General features: G+C 42.0%; 1 protein-coding gene across 4 annotated transcripts in view; it reads right to left on the reverse strand.

Moving 5' to 3' along the window:
• strn (striatin, calmodulin binding protein) overlaps nucleotides 1-23,872 on the reverse strand; it is a 95,390-nt gene that overhangs the window by 38,851 nt on the left and 32,667 nt on the right. For all 4 annotated transcript variants that reach the window (XM_078213378.1, XM_078213380.1, XM_078213376.1 and 1 more), the window contains exons 2-3: nucleotides 15,409-15,512; nucleotides 6,046-6,119 (exon numbers count right to left, since the gene is read on the reverse strand). In XM_078213378.1, coding sequence (XP_078069504.1) covers nucleotides 6,046-6,119; nucleotides 15,409-15,512 — 178 coding nt within the window. The remainder of the gene's footprint in view (nucleotides 1-6,045; nucleotides 6,120-15,408; nucleotides 15,513-23,872) is intronic.

The raw sequence follows: 23,872 nt of genomic DNA on the forward strand, positions 1-23,872 counted from the left end.
GGTCACAGGCCTCCAGTTTGAAAACAACTCTCTACAACCACACTCGCAAGCCAATTTTGTATCCATTTAGATACCCCACCCTGAATCCCATGAGATTTAACCTTATGAACCTTAAGTAACTATTACATAAAACAAAAACAGAAAATTATGACCTCAAAGATCATCCGGACTTGAAACATTGGCTCTATTCTCTCTCCACAGATGCTGTCAGGCCTGCTGAGATTTTCCAGCATTTTCTGTTTGTGTTTCAGATTCCAGCATCTACAGTATTTTGCTTTTATCACAGTGTATTATATAAAATAGTGTTTCCACTGTCAGCACTAGAATCGTTTCAGCAACTTGCTTAAATATTGCTATTTTTAACTAATGATTAATTTGAAGGTTTGAATTTAATTTTTAAACAGATTAAATTTGCAATTTCATTTGCATGACCTTTTTGCACTTCACTCTCAGGATGCTGCATGTGTCATCACAAAGAACAGAAACTCATTTTTTAAAATCTTGGTGAAGTTTATGCTCAAGTTGATCAACGACGCTGCTGGGAAATGAAACACTTTCCAGTCACCCGGTGTTGTGCACTTAACCAACCGTTCTATTGCTCCATGAGAAGCACCTACCCCTGTATATGGCTGTTATTTCTCGTATCAGGCATCCTGTGGCTGGAATATTATTGTAAAGAATCAAGCTTATTAGAAATGGGCACAGCATCACTGAGGACTGTAATTATGCCCATGTAACTCAACATATCATACCAGCCAATATCTGATGAGTAGAATGGTCAGAATTGGATATGCAGTAGAAACATCAGTGTTATGGATTGGCAGGTTGTACAGTTTTAGCTGGTTACCATAAACAACATCCCTGAGCACACTTGAGAGTTGCTTGCCACTGGCTCTTGCCTTTGGACCTGTGGGGTATTATTTTACAAGGAATGAATGCGGGCTCTTTATTAATCCATAAGTTTTCCACAGAAGACCCAGTTGATTAAAAAAAACCCTGTAGGATTGGTAAACTGCCGCAGGTGATCAAAAATGACTGGAGGAACTTATCCAAATCCGGTGACCAGTTTTAGCAGCAAAGAATGTGATCCACGCTTACTGGAAACTGGTTTGACAGTCCCAAGCCATTTCCATATTGTCAGATGGAACAGACTTTCATCTCATGAGTTAATATGAGCTAGATTCAAACTCGTTTGAAGTCAAAGGTCAGAGTCTAATCAACTGTGGCACTGATGCCCAAAACAGAATCATAAAACATTTATGCAGGACAGCAGCTTACGCCAGTTTTGCACAATGACTTGTACAATCACATCCAACAGTGCAGTGTTTTTTTTGCATTAGCATCAAGTTTATTGAAACCTTTTGAGACTGGAGAGGAACATCACGAAAATTCACTTGGTGGCACAGTGGTTAGCACTGCTGCCTCACAACACCAGGGACCAGGGAATTCCCGGCTTGGGTCACTGTCTGTGCGGAGTCTGCATGTTCTCCCCATGCCTGTGTGGGTTTCCTCCAGGTGCTCTGGTTTCCTCCCACAGTCCAAAAGACATGCTGGTTAGGTGCATTGGCCGTGCTAAATTGACCCTCAGTGTACCCAAACAGGCGCCGAGTGTGGCGACTAGAGGATTTTCACAGTAACATCATTGTAGTGTTAATGTATGTCTACTTGTGATACTAATAAATAAACTTTAAAGTTTAAGATGCTATTCTATGAAGAGATGTGTTTCTAACTTCATATTCTTCTCAGGGAAGGACTTCGTAATCTACACTTTCACCAACAACTTGGTCCATTTATTTACTGTATGTGGGAATATGTGGCAGTATGCAAGACGCTGAAATGTGCACTGCAAATCCCTCATTTTCGCTAGTGTTTTTCATATACAGGAAGACATTATATGCATTGAACTGTGGAGGATAAATGGCATATCAAGAAAGATGGAAGAAGAAAGATGCGGGGAGCGTCTGGGGGAGGCAAGGAGAAGGTATTTTTGCAGGATTGTGGAGTTCTAGAAAAGCAAATGTATAATAACAGAAAAAAGTTACTCAAAGTGTCGGAGAAAAAGTTACTGGACGAAAAGTGTGCTGCAGCAGGAAAGGTCAGGAAGATAGAAGAAACTGAAATTGAGAACTAAGTTTCTAAAGTTAAAGTTTATTTATTAGTCACAAGGCTCACATTAACACTGCAATGAAGTTACTGTGAAATTCCCCTAGTCGCCACACTCCAGTGCCTGTTTGGGTCAATGCATCTAACCAGTACGTCTTTCAGACTGTGGGAGGAAACTGGAACACCCGGAGGAAATCCACGCAGACACGGGGAGAGCGTGCAAACAGTGACCCAAGCTGGGAATTGAACCCGGGTCCCTGGCGCTGTGAGACAGCAGTGCTAACCACTGTGCCTAAAGTCAACTGTTCAGGGTATAAAGAGTTAATAATTTTTGGAAATGGTGGAGCTGTTAATACTGTGCAGGTGCAATTTGTGGAGGTTAGAGGAAATGTTAGCTAGAAGCACATTACAGAAGTTGAACCTAAACCTGGAAAAAGGGCGCAGCCTATAATTTTAATGGTAGTAAAGGAAGAGGCAGGAGCAGATGATGGCAGTGTGGTAAAGGTGCAAGAACAAACTCTTGGTTACAGAACAATCCTGGTGATAGGTTTTGGTCAATCGGTGCAATGAAGTTTTGCACCTCCTGTGTTAGCTGGAGGTGGCAGCCTGAACTCTTTCGACCATATCAAATCCCATATTGTTCCACTCTCCAATCTCTTTTCCTTGTCAATCATCACCGGCTCCCAGTTTCTCAGTGCAAGATTTCAAAATCCCCATGTTAAAACCCCTTGCCAGCTTCACTTCTGCCTAACTTTACAGCCTTCTTGCCTTTCACCTCTGCACTATGAACTGATCTACTGCACATTCTCTTCCTTCACACCATCTCCTATCCCTGCCCTGCTCTTTTCTACCAAATGGCAGAGGTTTAAACTAAATTGTTCTCACATCCCAAAACTTCCTCAATCTTGTTACAAATGTTCCCATTTGAGGCCTCCCTTTGTGACAATTCTAACATTCACCGTCCCTGACATTCTCCCCAGTTTTGCTTGGGCTGACCCCAAAATTAAGCGCTTTGGGATATAAAAAGCTGTTAATGGTGCTGCATAAATAAAAGTGCTCTTGCATAGTTCAAAATTGCATCAATTTTATTGACATTTACAAAAGACATGTTGAGAGCTAACTTCAATAAAAACACCAGCTATTTTCACAATGCTCACTGAGTACTATTATGTCCAGTATTTTAAACTTGTCCCTATTAAATGTCAGTACTCCACCCACTTACATATTTAATCCAACTCATTTTGCTCATTCCCTATCCGCCTCTGCAGATTCACTCGAGCATTTCGCACTGTTGACAAATCTAACCAGTTGGCACTGAACTTCTGAATCAAGATTGTTGATGTAAACACAGACACAGTAGGTGCCACAATAACAAGCTTTGTGACAATCCACTCAGCATAGACCACCCCCCCCCCCCCCCCTTAATGTCTGATGCCATGTTTCTGGAACTGTCTCAGGGTTAAGAGGGATACCTGGGTCTACTCATATATATCTATATAAAAAAAATATAAATGTATATATGTATATTTTAAAAGGGGACCAAAAATCAAGAAAATTGAAGAGTAGCTTCTAATACTAATGCTTCCTGAACTCTTACAGATTTAGTCATTTGGGAGAACAAAACTTGAGTATTGGATAAAAAAGACAGGCTAAGCTTTTCGTCTTGCACACATCAGGATAGCTCACAAGAAATGACCAAACTGTAACGAGGGAAACAACAATGTGTATTGCATGAGAAGGATACACCATGTCTGCCCAAATAGATGCTGTTACCATGAGCTCCCCTCACGGCCACACTCTTGCTAACATCTTCACTAGTTTCCCCAAGACTTCCACCTTTGGTGGAACAACTAACCTCCCACCTCCAGCATATTTTCGACAAGCAGGTGATATGTTTGCTATATTTGAGTCCGTAGTTTCACACAAGAACTTTATTAAACACCTTAATCGTCTTCATTCGGAGCTCAAATTCACCGTTGGAATGGAGCAGTCAAGCTAGCTCCCTTTCCTCAACATGCTGGTTGAGAAATCTGCCACAGGTTCTCCACTACTGTCAACCTCAAACCTTCCTTCACTGATCAACATGTGCATTGGGATTCCTACAGTTCCATGCGCTATAAGACTGGCCTTATATGTGACCTGGTAAATAAGGCCCAGAGTTATTTTCTCAACTTGCAAGTTTGATGTGGAAATAATTAGGGTGGCACGGTAGCACAGTGGTTAGCACTGCTGCTTCACAGCTCCAGGGTCCTGGGTTCGATTCCCGGCTTGGGTCACTGTCTGTGTGGAGTTTGCACATTCTCCTCGTGTCTGCGTGGGTTTCCTCCGGGTGCTCCGGTTTCCTCCCACAGTCCAAAGATGTGCGGGTTAGGTTGATTGGCCATGCTAAAATTGCCCCTTAGTGTCCTGGGATGTGTGGATTAGCGGGTAAAATATGTTGGGATATGGGGGTAGGGCCTGGGTGGGATTGTGGTCGGTGCAGACTCGATGGGCCGAATGGCCTCTTTCTGTACTGTAGGGTTTCTATGATTCTATGAAGGCACATCAAAGCCATTTTGCAGGATTATGGTTACCCTGATCAGATCATTTGCTGTATATCACAGAACTCATTAAGGGGCCTTAGGCCTTCACTTTCGGCCCTGAAAAGTGACCTGTGTACCTCAAATTATCCAGGAATTTGAAGCACACTGTTATTATGCAATAGCCACACGAGTGGTATTTGCCACTAACATGATGCAGCCAAGCCAAAAAGATGTTCTGCCTGTGACACAAAATGTGATGCCAGGTATATAGGCTATATGTCCTAACAACTGGCACATTGTATCAAACAGAAGATGCCTCAGCTGTTCGCAACAGGCAAAAGTTGAAAGCGGCATGGTTGCACAGCGCTTAGCACTGCAGCCTCACAGCACCAGGACATGGGTTCAATTCCGGTCTTGGGTCAGTGTCTGTGCGGATTTTGCACATTCTCCCTGTGTCTGCATGGGTTTCCTCTGGGTGCTCCAGTTTCCTCCCACACTCCAAAGATGTGATGCCCAAGCTAAATTGATCCTGAGTGTCCCAAGATGTGTACATTAGGAGGATTACCAGCATAAATATGTGGGGTTACAGCAAACTGCCTGTGTGGGATCCTCTGTCAGAGTATTGGTGCAGACTCGATGGGCCAAATAGCCTCCTTCTGCACTGTAGGGATTCTATCAAAAGTACTAACCAAGCCAAATCAGCCTGTGCTTGCTAAACTCAAAATGCAGCATCCAATATTAGGATGTGATTCTGCAATTGGACAATACCTAAATAATCCTGGCTGTGCTAAGAATTATACTGATAGTTAAGATTGTCAGTCGGGTTCGCAGTGTGGCTCACTTACGCATGCTCAAAGCCACATATTTTCACAGAGCCCTGTCCTTTGCAGACAGAAGGAATACGTCCACACCTTGTACCTCTTTTAAAAAATCTAAACCAAGACTTAAGGAACTGTCTTTCCCCGGTTCATTCCCAAGGGAAATTCCTTGACCAAGCAGAGTGGACCTGTCTAGGTTGAATATGAACAAAGCGGATCAGCTAAATGTTCCATGCTGCATTCTCCATTGCAATGCCTCCACCAATCAGAGTCCACTTGCCAACCAATTAGCATTCTCTTCTCATACAGCATAAACTGTTCCTCCATTACAATTTGGTAATCTGGTGTGAGCTATCATGATGAGTGCAAGGCAAAAAGCTTCGATCTTCTTGATCAAAGGATGATTCTTCCTACTGTCCCATACAAGTACAAGTTTTCAATCTAATTCATTTACTTCTTACTTACACCATGAACCTAGTTTAGACCTCATGCCATTCCTAACGCTCGATTTCACAACTCATTGACAAAAACAATTTGGTGATACTTAAAGATGTGTTTGCTACTTTTTTTGTGAAATGTAATCCTCAGCATTCATATCTTACCAGAGTCATAATTTGGAGGCTTCACATCCCCTTGGTTCAGCTCGGTCCCATATTTCAACTTATGATGTTTAGCTCTGAAAGGAAGATGGGGAAAATGTTTATTTGGGGCAACTGATTTTTCACTAGAAACTGACAAGTTATAGAAATATAGAAAATAGGAGTAGGCCATTCGGCCCTTCAAGCCTGCTCCGCCATTCATTACAATCATGGTTGATCATCAAATTAAATATCCTGATCCCGGATTCCCCCCTGTACCCCTTGATTCCTTTAGCCCAAGAGCTAATTTCTTCTTGAATGAATGCTGTACTAATCCTGAATTAATGCAGCACACACAAATCCTTCAAGGAATAATGCAAAATCCAAACTATTCCCTACACAACAAAAAAATTACAAACCATAGAACTGCTGTCAAAAATAAAGACAAGACAAGCTTTAGAGAAGGATTTTCAGAGAGCCGGAGGACCATACCTATAGTTCATAGAGGTTTACAGCATGGAAACAGGCCCTTTGGCCCAACTTGTCCATGCCGCCCTTTTTTTAAACCCCGAAGCTAGTCCCAATTGCCCGCATTTGGCCCATATCCCTCTATACCCATCTTACCTATGTAACTGTTCATACGCTTTTTAAAAGACAAAATTGTACCCGCCTCTACTACTACCTCTGGCAGCTTGTTCCAGACACTCACCACCCTCTGTGAAAATATTGCCCCTCTGGACACTTTTGTATCTCTCCCCTCTCACCTTAAACCTCTGCCATCTAGTTTTAGACTCCCCTACCTTTGGGAAAAGATATTGACGACTAAGCTGATCTATGCCCCTCATTATTTTATAGACCTCTATAAGATCACCCCTCAGCCTTCCAAGCTTCAGAGAAAAACGTCCCAATCTATCCAGCCTCTCCTTATAACTCAAACCATCAAGTCCTAGTAAATCTTTTTTGCACTCTTTCTAGTTTAATAATATCCTTTCTATAATAGGGTGACCAGAACTGTACACAGTTTTCCAAGTGCGGCCGTGCCAATGTCTTGTACAACTTCAACAAGACGTCCCAACTCCTGTATTCAATGTTCTGACCAATGAAACGAAGCATGCTGAATGTCTTCTTCACCACTCTGTCCACCTGTGACTCCACTTTAAATTAGTTTCAGACCAAAAAGTAAAACAATAGCGCAACAGGATGCTGCAACTGAATATTAGAAAGAGGGGTAGGTCATATGACCCTTTGATTGCTCAGTCAGGGCTATTCATCTACCTCAACTCCACTTTTCTGTACCATCCCCATATCCCTCGATTTCCTCAGTGTCCAAAAATCCACTGACCTCTATCTTGAATATACTACTCAATTACTGAGAGTATATTCTTAGGGTAGATAACTCCAAAGATTCACAACCTTCTGAGTAAAGAAATTTCTCTTCATCTCAGCCCCTTATTCGGAAACCGTGACTCCTAGTTCTAGACTCCACACCAAGGGAAAAACAATAAAAAATGGCAAGTATCTGGGTTAAATAGGCCAGTTGAATTCCATTCTGCATTAAGACACCGAGCTTTCAGAATCCTTCTTCCTTTGTGTGACATTTTGAAGATTTTTTGTACCACATGCAAAACCACAGGAAGTTTTGAATAGTTTAAAATTAAAAATAAAAGAGAAGTATTTCCTATAAAATGCCGCACCACATAACCTCAATACCACTCTTCCCTCGCTTCCAAATTTGACAGATACTAGCAAAGTAAATTTTTTTTTCAAATGTTTACTTTATGTTAAGGACTCTGAAGGGTTTTTGTCATTTAGGTGGGTACATCTGTAATTATTATAAATATACTGTGGAAGATTTTTCGTTTGTCTGTTTATTGTTCATTTCATCTTCCAGGTACTTAATTACATGAGTCTTGATTTGATGTATTCATTATATATTGTATATACTTGCATCTACCAAAGTCACATGGCAACATAACATATTCAATGAGCCAGAGTACAGTTGCAAGGCATCTCCTCCTACTAAAATGAATCATCTAACACTGAATTTCATTTGCCATTTATCCACCCACTCCTGGAAGCCTGGTTATGTACTTCTGTTTTTAGATGCTGTCTTCAGCTTTATCCGTCAATTTTCTATCAACTGCACATTTCAACATTAATTTCAACATTCAAGTTTCCTGGCTCAAATCAATTCTGTATATGCTGAACACTGATCCCAGCACCAATCCCAAACGGACACATTTCTCACTTTTTGTCAATGTATATTTTCCTCAATTCTTAATCGCACTCTCTTTTGTAGCCAACTTTCTGTATATTCTGCAATCTAGCATCCACCTGACCTTTGTCAGAAGTCACTTATGTGGCACCTCAAGAAAGAAATTCTGTAATTGAACATACAACAACATAGTGGTTATATTACTGTATTAGAATCCAGAGGCCTGGACTAATGACCATGACAGCTTGGCAATTTTAATTAAATTCATCAATAAATCTGGAATAAAAAGCTAGGATCAGTAACAGTAACCATGAAACTATCAAATTATCTTCAAAACACATCAGGTTCACTAATGCCCTCCCGGGAAGGAAACCTGTCATCCTTACCCAGAAGGACATGGAAGCTTTGGAGAGAGTGCAAAGAAGGTTCACCAGGATGTTGCCTGGTCTCGAGGGCATTAACTATGAGGAGGGGTTGAATAAACTAGGATTGTTTTATTGGAAAGACGGAGGCCAAGAGGAGGCCTGATAGAGGTCTACAAAATTAGGAGTGGCAGAGACGGGATGGATAGTCAGAGGCTTTTTCCTAGGGTAGAAGTGTCAATTACAAGGTGGCACAGGTTCAAGGTGAGGGGGGGAGTTTAAGGGAGATGTGCGTGGGAAGTTTTTCAACACAGAATGGTGGGTGCGTGGAACACACTGCCAGAAGTGGTGGAAGCAGGCACATTAGCAACATTTAAGAGGCATCTGGATGGTTACATGAATAGGGAGGGAATAGAGGGATACGGACAAAGTAAGGGCAGGCTTTTTTTAAAAAAAGTTTAGTTAGGGCATCATGATCGGCTTGGACAGCTGAAGGGACAGTTCCTGTGCTGTACTTTTCTTTGCTCTTTACCTCGACTGGCCTACATGCGACTCCAGACCCAGAGCAATATGGTCGATCTTAACTGGCCTAGCTAGTCGCTTAATAATATTCAAGACCATAGCATAACACCACCTTTTCAAAAGCAATTAGGGATGAGTAATAAATGTTGGTCTTGCCAGCAACACCCACGCTCCATGAATCAATTAAAAAAAAAAACACATCCACTGCATTAACCTGCCCTACACTTATTTTGTTAAGGATTAATAAAGCTTGTTAAATGCAATCTTCCTTGTATCGGATTCTTATCTGATCTTTTAGCAATGATTTTAGCATCTGTCTGATTACTAAGTTAAGCTATCTAACCCATAGCTCATTATTGGAAACTAGATTTCTGCATTAATCGGTGGTTAAACAGTGCTCTACAATTACTCCTTTCCCTATTGAACTTTTATACATGGATAGAAGTGTCTCTTCTATTTCCTCCCTCAAAGAAAGCCACCCACATGGAATTTTCACTGTTCAACTCACTGACAGCCAGCCACAGGTTACAGGGGCAAGCTCAATCCAATGTCTGATTCAGAATAGCATCCTTCATAAGGGAACTGTTATTTGTTATGAGCAGAGCAAGAAACAGCCCGATTCTTCAATCAACCAGATCGAAGAATTATCACTGAGGTATGCAGAGTGTAATGCAGGAAGTATAAATTAGATTTAAATCACTTAAGGGGAGTAGAATAAAGATTGGAGAAGACAAATGGGAGTAAGGAAGAGAGAGATAAGGGACATTAATTACTTTTTAAAACGCGCTGACACTAATCAACCTACAAAGAGTGGGATTCCAAATTTGCAAAATTAAATTGTCAGAGTCAGACAGATTGTTTAGCAATACTTATCAATCATCAGGCCATAAAAATGTTACTTAACCCTTTAGCATCAACCCTAACTTTTCATGCCATCCTTAGTGAAGAACGAGTTAAGTACCACAATGTCACACAACTAGGTCTTTCAATGCTGAGCTTATCAGCGTCAACTGCTGCAGCATACTCTGTGGAAAACTGTGGGGATCTCTGACAGCAAATTCCAGGATTCCATGTTTAAATGCATATGTGCAAAAGCCAGAAGCTGCTGTCCAATTTACTCCATAATAAGTGAGTATATTAGCCTCGCCATTATTTCTTTGAGTATCTGTGGGTGCAATACTTGTGAACCATGCAGGATGCTGTTGATCACAATTTTTAAATTATTTCATAGGATACGAATGTCACTGGCAATGCCAGCATTTTATTCATCATTCCTAATTGCCTAAAGTGGTGGTGAGCCACCTTCTTGAACTGCTGCAGCCCATCTGGTGTCATTACACCGAGAGTCCATTGAGTTCATAAGGAGGAGGGGTAGGCCATTTGGCTCCTCGAGCCTCTTCCACCATTCGAGGGGATCAGGGCTGAGTTGATTGTGGCTTTAACTACAATTTCCTGCTCGCCACCTCATAACTGTTGACTCCCTTGGCGATCAAAAATCTATCTTACTCAGCCTTGAATATATTCAATGACTCGGCCTCATGCCCTCTGGGGTAGAGAACTCCAAAGTCTAACGATCCTTCTCATCTCTCTTAAATGCGAGACTCATCTTTAAACTGTGCCCTTTGATCTAGACTCCCTCAAAAGGGGAAAAATATTCCCAGTATCCACCTTGTCAAATCTCCTTAGAAATCATGTTTCAATAAGATAACCTCTTAGTTTCCAGGATTTAATCCAGTGAGGGATAGCGATATAGTCCCAAGTCAGGATGGCATATGGCTTGTTGGGAAACTTGCAGGTGGTCTGATGCTCTTGGTTTTTCAAGGTGGAAGAGGTCATGGGTTTGGAGATGCTGTAAGAAGTTTAACAACACCAGGTTAAAGTCCAATAGGTTTATTTGGTAGCCAAAGCCACAAGCTTTCAGAGCTTTAAGCCAGGATGTGCTGCCAGAGGAGATTTGGTGAGTTTTTGCAGTGCATCTTAGAACATAACTAGGAGCAGGAGTAGGCCATCTGGCCCCTCGAGCCTGCTCCGCCATGCATAAGATCATGGCTGATCTTTTTGTGGACTCAGCTCCACTTACCCGCCCACTCACCAAAACCCTTAATTCCTTTACTGTTCAAAAATGTATTTATCCTTGCCTTAAAAACATTCAATGAGGTAGCCTCAACTGCTTCACTGGGCAGGGAATTCCACAGATTCACAACCCTTTGTGTGAAGAGGTTCCTCCTCAACTCAGTCCTAAATCTGCTTCCCCTTATTTTGAGGCCATGCCCCCTACTCTAGTTTCACCCGCCAGTGGAAACAACTTCCCTGTTTCTATCTTATCTATTCCCCTCATAATCTTGTATGTTTCTATGAGATCTCCCCCCATTCTTCTGAATTTCAATGAGTATAGCCCCAGTCTACTCAGTCTCTCCTCCTAAGCCAACCCTCTCAACTCCGGAATCAACCTAGTGAATCTCCTCTGCATCCCCTCCAGTGCTCAAGTAAGGAGACCAAAACTGTACACAGTACTCCAGGTGTGGCCTCACCAGCACCTTATACAGCTGCAACATAACCTTGCTGTTTTTAAACTCCATCCCTCGAGCAATAAAGGACGAAATCCATTTGCCTTCTTAATTACCTGCTGCACCTGCAAACCAACTCCTTGAGATTCCTGCACAAGGACACCCAGGTCCCTCTGCACAGCAGCATGCTGCAATTCTTTACCATTTAAATAATAGTCCATTTTGCTGTTATTCCTACCAAAATGGATGACCTCACATTTACCAACATTGTACTCCACCTATCAGACCCTCGCCCACTCACTTAGACTATCTATATCCCTTTGCAGACTTTCAGCATCCTCTGCACACTTTGCTCTACCACTCATCTTGGTGTCATCTGCGAATTTTGACACATTACACTTGGTCCCCAACTCCAAATCATCTATGTAAATCGTAAACAATTGCAGTCCCAACACTGATCCCTGAGGCACACCACTAGTCACTGATCGCCAACCAGAAAAACACCCACTTACCCCCACTCTTTGCTTTCTATTAGTTAACCAATCCTCTATCCATGCTAATACATTACCCATAACACCGTGCACCTTTATCTTATGTAGCAGTCTTTGGTGCGGCACCTTGTCAAATGCCTTCTGGAAATCCAGATGCACCACATCCACAGGTTCCCCATTGTCCACTGCACAAGTAATGTCCTCAAAGAATTCCACCAAATTAGTCAAACGTGACCTTCCCCTTCATGAACCCATGCTGAGTCTTACCAATGGGACAATTTATATCCAGATGTCTCGCTATTTCTTCCTTGATGATAGATTCAAGCATTTTACCTTCTACAGAAGTTAAGCTAACCGGCCTACAGTTACCAGCCTTTTGTCTACCTCCCTTTTTTTAAACAGTGGGGTCACATTTGCTGTTTTCCAATCTGCGGGAACCACTCCAGAGTCCAGCGAATTTTGGTAAATTACCACCAGTGCATTTGCCATTTCTCCCTCCATTTCTTTTAGTCCCCTGGGATGCATTCCATCAGGACCAGGAGACTTGTCTACCTTTAGTCCTATTAACTCGCCCAACACTACCTCCTTCGTGATAATGATAGTTTCTAGGTCCTCACCTGCCATAGTCTTCCTGTCATCAATTTTTGGCATGTTATTTGTGTCTTCCACTGTGAAGACTGACACAAAATACCTGTTCAATGCCTCAGCCATTTCCTCATTTCCAGTTATTACATCCCCCTTCTCATCCTCTAAAGGACCAATGTTTACTTTAACCACTCTTTTTTGTTTTATATATTTGTGGAAACTTTTGCTATCTGTTTTTATATTCTGAGCTAGTTTACTCTCATAATCCATCTTACTTTTCTTTAAAGCTTTTTTTCATGGCTTTCTGCTGACCTTTAAAGATTTCCCAATCCTCTAGGTTCCCACTAATCTTTGCCACTTTGTATGCGTTTTCTTTCAATTTGATACCCTCCTTTATTTCCTTCGAAATCCTTGGCTGATTATCTCTTTTTCTACAGTCCTTCCTCATCACTGGTATATACTTTTGCTGAGCACTGTGAAAGATCCCTTTGAAAGTCCTCCACTGTTCCTCAATGGTCCCACCATAAAGTTTTTGCTCCCAGTCTACCTTAGCTAACTCCTCCCTCATCCCTTTATAGTCTCCTTTGTTTAAGCACAAGACACTGGTATTGGATTTTACCTTCTCACGCTCCATCTATATTTTAAATTCAACCATACTGTGATCGCTTCTTCCAAGAGGATCCCTAACTGCAAGATCATTAATTATTCCCGTCTCATTACACATGACCAGATCTAGGATAGCTTGCTCCCTTGTTGGTTCCATTACATACTGTTCAAGGAAGTTATCGTGGATACATTCTATGAACTCCTCCTCAAGGCTGCCTTGACTGACCTGGTTTGACCAATTGATATGTAGATTAAAATCCCCCATGATAACTGCTGTACCATTTTTACACGCATCAGTTATTTTGTTTATTTCTCGCCCCACCATGATGTCATTATTTGGTAGCCTCTCGACTACGCCTATCAGTGACTTTTTCTCCTTACTATTTCTAATTTCCACCCAAATGGATCCAGCCTTTTTTTTCCCCATAGAACCTATATCATATCTCACTACTGCCCTGATATCATCCTTAAATATCAGAGCTACACCACCTCCCTTACCTTCCTGTCAGTCCCTCTAAACAGTCTGATACCCCTGGATATTCAACTCCCAGTCGTGATGTCTTTGTAATGGCCACCAAATCATACTCGTTCACAATTTGTGCTATCAACTCATTTACCTTGTTTCGAATGCTATGAGCATTTAGATAAAGTGTCCTTATGCTAGTTTTTGTACCTTCTTTTTGAATTCTAACACTTCCATTAATAACATCTCCGGAGTTCTCCTTCCTTTCAACTTTTTTCCTGATTTTTGATGTAGTTGGAACATTCTCCCCACATTTTGTCCTTGTTCCCGCCTGCTCGGACTCCTTACATAGGTTCCCATCCCCCTGGCATATTAGTTTAAACCCTCCCCAACATTCCCCCTAGGACATCAGTCTCAGTCCCAGTCCTGCCCAGGTGTAACCCGTCCAATTTGTACAGGTCCCACCTCCCCCAGAACCGATCCCAATGCCCCAGGAATCTGAAACCCTCCCCCAGCTACGTATTTATCCGATATATCCTCTCATTTCTACTCTGACTAGCACGTAGCACCAGTAGTAATCCTGAGATCACTACCTTTGAGGTCTGATTTCTTAACTTTCTTGCTAGCTCCCTGTATTCTGCTTTTAGGACTCATCCTGTTTTTTACCTTGTACACACTGATGCCATTATGCACTGGTGGTGGAGGGAGTGAATGTTTTAAGTGGACAGGTTGCCAATCAAGCAGGTGGTTTTGTCCTGAATGATGTTAAACATTTTTAGTTGGGGTGGGGTGGGATGGGGTGGATGTCTAATAGCAACTTACTCGCTGCAGAATTCCCAGCCACTGACCTGCTCTTGTAGACACAGTATTTATTCAGCTGGTTCAGTTTGGTTCCTGGTCAAAAGTAACCCACAGGATGTGGATGGTAGGGATTCAGTGATAGAATATAAAAGGAAGATAGTTTAATTTTATCTTGTTGGAGATGGTCATTGCCTGGCACTTGTGTGACATAAACATTACTTGCCATTCATCAGCCAAAGCCCAAATACCATCCAGGTCTTGCTGGACGTGGGTAATAAGAACATAAGAATTAGGACCATTAGGACATTAAGCCCTTTAGACATCCTTCGCCATTCCATTAGATCATGGCTCATCTGGTTGTGACCTTAACTCTATTGCCTGCCCTATTCTGAATGCTAATTAAAATAGAAACAGATAAACCTCTGGAGCCAATACAACAGTTTTTCAGATTCAATTCAAATAGAAATACAACACAGCCTTCAAAGCATTGATATAAGAGCAAAATAATGAGGCTTCTGGAAATCTGATATATAGTCAGAGTTAACAAAGCTGAATACTTCCAGAATATTTTGCCTTTATTTTAAAGCATTAAGCTGTGTATAAACTTGATGCTTTTTTGGGATTACAAATATGAAACTTAAGCTATAATTCTGCATTGAAACTGTTAGAACATTGTGTGATCAGTTTGAACAGATATAAATCTAGAGGAACCATTAATAGTATTTGTTTCACAATAATGGGAATCTTTAAAGGGAAGTATTTATAAGTTTATTCTACTGAAGTACATTAACTGCATCCAGATTACAGAATCATTGAAAAATTTAAAAAGTCATACCTTTCCTGTTTTAAAGCATATTCAAGCATCTTAATTCTTCTAACCAAATCCTTCTTCAGGTTCTCCTGGCCTTTCCGCTCCCCTTGCAAGAAAGAAATCTGCGCCTGAAAGGGGGAAAAAAAAAGAGAATTAACCTAAATTCAATCAAAATTAGGGAAAAGATGGAGGTTAGCACATTTTTAAAAGATTTCAAAGCAATTAATGATTTTTCTGGTAGAGTGAAAACACACCAAAGGTAAAATTGGTAGTCAATGTCGCTGTAAATAAAGGCCATTTTAAATCAAAAACTCCATCTTGTAATAAAAGATCAAGGACATTCAAACCTTTTAGCACAATTTCAGTTAGTTATAAGCTAAGCACAATGGCAAGGATCATGTTTAATGGTGGAGAAGGAGCGCCTTCTCACAGAAAGTAAAACTGGACTGTTCATATAAATTGCTGGCAAGACTCAATTCAGCTTTCGTCATTAACCCATATCTTTAAGACGTGGAAGAGGAAAATATTTATTTTTGATTTATATTTTAAGTACACAAGTATTGAAAAATCTATAATTCACCTTGAATTGATACACAATTACAAATGGTTACTATTGGTCTGCATTGCTTCTTTATAAACTGGGGTCACATGATGGATATAAACATGTCTACATTACATAATCCACCCCTCAGTGAGAAACTCTGGGTTGAGTCATACAGGACACAGCCCTTCCCAGTTTTCCTGCCAGTAATTTCATATCTATGGGAAAAGTTAAGAATGATTATATTACCAGAGATGTTCACATATTCCTTCCCAAAGTACATTAGCCAAACTGATTAGCTAGCAATCGATTGGTGAATCAGGATATTTGTTTCACATGGATAAAACAGAGCTTCAAAATGATTGCAAGATTTACATTAAATCTTGGAATAGAAAGATTTTTCTAAATCTTGAAAAGGAGTACCTGTAAATTGGTGGCTAAAAATTCCACATCTAGCCAACATAACGCATTTCACATCATGTATTAATGCCTCATCATGGGCTATAAAAATGGTGTTCAGTGATTAGCACTGCTGCCTCACAGTGCCAGGGACCCAGGTTCAATTCCGGCCTCGGATCACTGTCAGTGTGGAGTTTGCACATTCTCCCCGTGTCTGTGTGGGTTTCCTCCGGGTGCTCCAGTTTCCTCCCACAGTCCAAAGATGTGCGGGTTAGGTTGATTGGCCATGCTAAATTGACCCTAACATCAGGGGGATTAGCAGGGTAAATGAGGGTTACGGGAATAGGGCCTGGGTGGGATTGTGGTCAGTACAGACTTGATGGGCCGAATGGCATCCTTTTGTATTGTAGGGATTCTATGGATAACCCAGTGACAATTCAGAGCAAGTAGCAGTTCACATGGAGCGTGTCAATCTGAGCTGAGCTATTTTGTCACTGAGAAATTCACAATTCCAAAGATCAACAGGGCCCAAAATTGAGCAAAATTTAAATAAAGTGAAATTAATTGGAAAACAACTCCTGAGGAGTTAGCCTCTGCTCTTTCCACAAATTCTCAATAGACAGCAATTTAATTCACAGGGTTTTGCACGACTTTGCAAGACTCTTTCCAAGTTTGATGATTTGAGGGTATTTCAGATGGACTGTCCTAGGTGCAACATGCATTTTTTTAAAAATGAGAAACTGCTAACCTGTAGGCACAATAGAACAAAGGGGCAGTAACTCATCTGATGGCACAGGAAGAGAATGTGCCTCGGAAAAGCAGCCAGCATAATCAAGGACCTCATGCACCCCCGACATACACTCTTCCATCTTAGTGTGTCGGGAAAAAGATACAAAGGTCTGAGATCACATACCAACCGACTCAAGAACAGCTGTAACACTACATTCTGTACCCTCTCCTTTCCTTCTCCCCCATGTACTCTATGAACAGTATGCTTTGGTCAGATAGCACGCAATACATTTCACTGTATTCCAATACATGACAATAACTCAAATAAAAATTGAAATTTGCAGTATCAGCAAAATATCAGTCACTCCATGACAAAATTTAAATGGCAGCAATATTGAAAGCAATATTAAAAAGGTCACTGAAGTGAGTGAGGTTATATCACCGCAGTCCAACAATGTGTAAAATAAATTGGGATTAACAAAATTAGGAAGAGAAAACTGGTGGAAGTTTCACACTGGTACACCAGAAATGAGGGGGAAAATGTGAGAGACATAAGGAAAATGATGTAGGAGAGATATTCTAAGCCAATATAACCAAAGATGTGGGTACCCTGCTATGCCAATCAACACCATCAATTACAGAGCTCCATTCTCAATAACTTGCATGCATTTAGCAGGTTCAGATGTCAGACTGGCCTTGAAAGTTAACCCACAGAAAGCAACAGGCTTGGATGAGCACTCAGACCTTGTGTGGACCAGCTGGTGGGGATATTCGCAGACATCCTTGAGCTCTCCCTTACATCGATCTGAGGTCCCTACTTGCTTCAAGACGACGGACATCATCTCTGTACCAAAGTAAAGCGAGGCAGTGTGCCTTAATGACTGCTGCCTGGTGGCTCTGACATCCATCATTATGAAGTGCTTCGAAAGGCCAGTCATAGCACGGATCAATTCCGGTCTCCCTGATTACTTGCATTCACTACAGTTCGCCTATTGCTGCAACAGGTTCACAGCAGACGCCATCTCCCTGGCCCTATACTCAACCCTGGAACACCTGGATAAAAAGGACACATGTCAGACTCCTATTTATTGACTACAGCTTAGCCTTCAACACCATTATCCCAACAAAACTCAAATCCAAACTCCTTGGCCTAGGGCTCAGCTCCTCTTTCTGTGACTGGATCCTGGACTTCCTAACCCACAGACTGTAATCAGTAAGGATAGGCAACAACACCTCTTCCACAATTACCCTCAACACCGGTGCCCCAAATCCTCAGTTCCTTATTATCCTCCGTGTACACCTGTGACTGCATAGCCAACGTTTTTAAATTTGCTGATGACACAAACGTAGTGAGTCAGATCTCAAACAATAACGAGAGAGTACAGCAAAGATGCAGGGAATCTGGTGAAATAGTGCAACGACAATAATGTCTCCCTCAATGCCAGTGAAAAGGAGATAGTCATCGACTTCAGGAAGTGTAATGGAGGACATGCCCCTGTCTATATCAACGATGATGAAGTGGAAAGGTCCACAGCTTCAAATGTCTAAGTGTCCAGATCACCAACAACCTGTCCCTCCGCGCTGAAGCTATAGTTAAGAAAGCCCACCAACACCTCTACTTTCTCAGAAGGCAAAGGAAATTTGGCATATCCACTGCAACTCTCATCAACTTTTACAGATTCACATAGAAAGCATCTTTTCTGGAGGTATCACAGCTTGGTATGGCTCCTGCTCCGGCCAAGACCACAAGAAGGGGTTGTGATCGTAGCCCAGTCCATCACGCAAACCAGCCTCCCATCCATTGACTCCGTCTACATTCCCCACTGCCTCGGAAAACAGCCAGCATAATCAAGGACCCCATGCACCCAGGACATTCTCTCTTCCTTCTTCCATAGGGACAAAGATACAAAAGTTTGAGATCACATACCAACTGACTCAAGAACAGCTTCTTTCCTGCTGCCAGACTTTTGAATGGACCTACCACATATTAAGCTGATCTTTCTCTACGTCCTAGTTATCACTATCATATTCTGCCCTCTCCCCTTTCCTTCTCCCCTATGTACTTTATGAATGGCATGTTTTGTCTGTATAGCGCACAACAAACAACACTTTTTACTCTATTCCAAACATGTGACAACAATAAAATCAAATCAACTTTTTTACAATTTATATGAATGAATTGGGGCAGCACGGTGGCACAGTGTTTAGCACTGCTATCTCTCAGTGCCAGGGACCCGGGTTCAATTCCGGCCTCAGGTCACTGTTTACAAATTCTCCTCGTGTCTGCATGGGTTTACTCCCACAGTCCAAAGATGTGCGGGTTAGGTTGATTGGCTATGCTAAATTAACCTTAGTGTCAGTGGTACGAGCAAAGTAAACATAGGGATAGGGCCTGGGTGGGGTTGTTGTCGGTGCAGGTTCAATGGACCAAATGGCCTCCTTTTGCACTGTAGGGATTCTATGATCCTAATTAGATGAAGGAACCAAACAGATGTTTGCAAACTTTGTTGAAAACACAAAGGTATGTAGGAAAGTAAATTGTGAATGAGGACTCAAGGAGACTACATAGGGATATGGATAGGTTGTGTGGACAGAGAGGTGGCAAATGTCACATAATGTGGGAAAATGAGAAATTGTCCATTTTGATGGAATATAAAAGAAGCATATTGTCGAATAGTGAGAGCAGAGCTTGTATCTTAGTGCATGAATTGCAAAAGGTTAATATGAAGGTATGGCAAGGTTGGACAGACTAGGCTTGTATCCACTGGAGTTTAGAAGAATGAGGTGACTTGATTGAAACATACAGGATCCTGAGGGGCCTTGTCACGGTGGATATGAAAAGGACGTTTCCCCTTGTTCAAGATTCTCCCACTATTTAAAAATAAGAGATCACCTAATAGAAACATAAAAACATAGAAAAACTACAGCACAAACAGGCCCTTCGGCCCCACAAGTTGTGCCGAACACATCCCTACCTTCTTGACCTATCTATAACCCTCCATCCTATTAAGCTCCGTGTACTCATCCAGGTGTCTCTTAAAAGACCCTATTGAGTTCGCCTCCACCACCACTGACGGCAGCCGATTCCACTCGCCCACCACCCTCTGTGTGAAAAACTTACCCCTAACATCTCCCCTGTACCTACCCCCCAGCACCTTAAACCTGTGTCCTCTCTTGGCAGACATTTCCACCCTAGGAAAAAGCCTCTGAGAGTCCACCCGATCTATGCCTCTCAACATCTTATATACCTCTATTAGGTCTCCTCTCATCCTTCGTCTCTCCAAGGAGAAAAGACCGAGCTCCCTCAGCCTATCCTCATAAGGCATGCCACTCAATCCAGGCAACATCCTTGTAAATCTCCTCTGCAACCTTTCAATCTTTTCCACATCCTTCCTGTAATGAGGCGACCAGAACTGAGCACAGTACTCCAAGTGGGGTCTGACAAGGGTCTTATATAGCTGCATCATTACCCCCGGACTCCTAAACTCAATCCCTCGATTGATAAAGGCCAGCACACCATACGCCTTCTTAACCACCTCCTCCTAATAAAACTGAGATGAGGAGAATTTTTTTTCTGAGGGTCATGAGTAAAAGGCAGTGGAAGTAGACTCGAAGTATTTTTCAGGCAGAGGTAGATAGATTCTTGATAAGCAAGTGGGTGGTGATAACATGGAGTTGAAGTTACAATCAGAACAACAACTTTTACAGATGCACCATGGAAAGCATCCTTTCTGGATGTATCACAGCTTGGCTCCTGCTCCGACCAAGACTACAAGAAACTACAAAGGCTTGTGAACAGAGTTCATCACGCAACCCAGCCTCCCATCCATTGCCTCTGTCGACACTTCCCGCTGCCTCAGAAAAGCAGCCAGCATAATTAAGGACCCCACGCACCCCGGACATTCTCTCTTCCACCTTCATCCATCAGGAAAAAGATACGAACGTCTGAGGTCACGTACCAACCAACTCAAGAACAGCTTCTTCCCTGCTGCCATCAGACTTTTGAATGCAAGAATTAACTCGCATTAAGTTGATCTTTCTCTACACCCTAGCTATGACTAACATTACATGCTGCACCCTCTCCTTTGCTTCTCTATGAACGGTATGCTTTGTCTGTATAGCACGCAAGAAACAATATTTTTCACTGTATACTAATATATGTGACAATAATAAATCAAAGCAAATCAGCCATGATCTTATTGAATGGTGGAGCAAGTTCGAAGGGTGGAGTGGCCTGCCCTATTCCTAATTCGTTACAGATATAAAACCATTTCGGATCTGGAATGCACTGATGACAGATTCAAATGTGGCTTTCAAGTGAATTGGATAATTATCTGAAGAGGAAGGATTTGCAACACTGAGGAAAAAAGTAGAGAAATGGGACTAGGCCAGTTACGCTTGCAGAGGCGCAGCATGGTCATGATCCTATGATTCGGAAATGTATTACAGATGCTGATCCTTTAAATACGCTTTGTGGAAATGAATTCAGGGGAACCACAACTGTGCTCTGCTCCCCTTTTCCAATTGTTGAATTATAGCAAGATATTGATTTATGATTTTCATAGAAAAGCAGTCTGAAACACAGAATCTGAAAGCCCAAAACATTGGTCAAAAACTCATGGAGCTTACTCAGCTAAAAAAAAAATCAATAAACCACTGTCTCCTAACTAAGACAATGAAAACGTCACGGTGGCACAGTGTTTAGCACTGCTGCCTCACAGCTCTATGGATCCCTGTTCAATTCCAGCCTCATGTCACTGTCTGTGGAGTTTGCATATTTTCCCCATGTCTGCGTGGGTTTTCTCCGGGTGTTCCAGTTTCCTTCCACAGTCCAAAGATGTGCAGGTTATGTTGATTGGCCATGCTAAATTGTCCCTTAGTGACAGAAAGATTATCAGAGTAAATATGTGGGGTTATGGGGATAGGGCCTGGGTGGGATTGTTGTCAGCACAGGCTCAATGGGCCAAATGGCCTCTTCTTCCTGCACCATAGGGATTCTATGACAATCATCAGAAGACCATTAAAATCCCATGTTGTGAATATAGGATTTAACCGTCACTGTAATTCGTACTCTGGACTATGGGTCTATTATTTCCTCAGGAACTGTACACACAATACTCATTAGTGTTGGAATTATTTACTTCCCTAATTTCTTGAGTGATGGATTGAAATCTATGGGTCCATTCCCCAGTATATACCACACGGTTATGTAAATTACCAGTATATACTGCCTCCATGAGATTGGTAAAAATCTGGTATCAATGATTTCCTTTTTTCCCCTGTTGAGTTATCAACGAAATGCCCAAGAAAAAAGGAGCTGGGGGTAGGTCATTAGGCTTGAATTTAGCTTTGCCATTTAATAAAAATCAAGGTTAATCTTCTACACTACCTCAACTCCCCATATTCATGATTGACTTTGCATCCAAAGATCTATCAACCTCTCTTGAATATACTGAATGATATGGATCATATCTCTAGAGTAAAGAATTCCAAAGATTTCCTTTGAAGAAATTTCTCCTCTGCTGTTCTGTTCTTTTCCTTTCCCAGCCGGGGAATATTTAATCACAGAACAGTCTTTCACAGTGAGATTTCTTTCCCCAGAGGTTCTTCCTCCTAGTGCAAACTCGACAAATCTACCAACCTCCATTTATCTCATCATGAATTCAATCTTTTCAACTGGAGCACGAACCATTATGCAAATTCCTGTTTGGTGAACCTATAACTGTTCTCCCTCTCCTAAACTTATCTAGGATCTTAGACTCTTCTCCCCTCAAAACTCATCTCCATGGCAATGTAAATGTGTTTTGCATCCAGATAGAAATGCTATTCCTGAGACACCACCTTTCTTTTACCTTGGAAGCAAATGTTAAAGCACAATTGTTTGCGACCTACCATGCTCAGCACTTTCCTGGTACTTTGGAGACTCTCAATCCACCCACTGTTACCACGGCATGCTGGCACAGGGCGGCACGGTGGCACAGTGGTTAGCACTGCCGCCTCTGCCAGGCGCCCGGATTCGATTCCCGGCTTGGGTCACTGTCTGTGCGGAGTCTGCACCTTCTCCCTGTGCGGGTTTCCTCCAGGTGCTCTAGTTTCCTCCCACAGTCCGAAAGGTTAGGTGCACTGGCCGTGCTAAATTCTCCTTCAGTGTACCCGTTCAAGGCTCAGCGACTTACGGTGAGGCAAAATAGCCCAGGGCTGTGAATTCCACTCTCCTGCGCAGCAACATGCCCCACTGTAGAAAAACTTGTGGATCCAGAAGCAGGTTCCTCAGTCATCTGAAGACTCACTAAGCCGGATGGATGCTACCCTCAATTTTGAGCGATGGCTGCCAACTTTCTCACCTAACTTTGCATTGTCAGAAAACACGGATATAGTACACTTACTTCCCTCATCTATGTCTTTAATGTAGATTGCAAATAGCCAAGGGCTTAGCAATGGTCCTTGCTGCACCATACGGGTAACAGCTTGGCAACTTGAAAGGAACTGGTTTATTCTTGCTCTCCGTTTCCTATCTGTTCACCAATTCTCAATCTATGCTAATCCCATGAATCCTGATTGTGTAGTAACCTCAAATGCACCATCTTAAAAACATTTTTTGAACATTCAAATACATTACATCCACTAGTTTCCCCAAATCTCCTATGCTGGATACAACCTCAAAGAACTCTTGACAGAATTTAAACACTATTTCCCTTCCATAAATCTGCGACAACTCTGCCCAATCTTATGATAATTTTTCAAAGTCCTTTGTTCAATCTCCCCAACAACAGATTCCAGCATTTTCCCAACTACTGATGTCAGACTAACTGGTCTTTA

Source organism: Mustelus asterias, chromosome 5, assembly GCF_964213995.1.
Source record: "Mustelus asterias chromosome 5, sMusAst1.hap1.1, whole genome shotgun sequence".
NCBI lineage: Eukaryota > Metazoa > Chordata > Chondrichthyes > Carcharhiniformes > Triakidae > Mustelus > Mustelus asterias.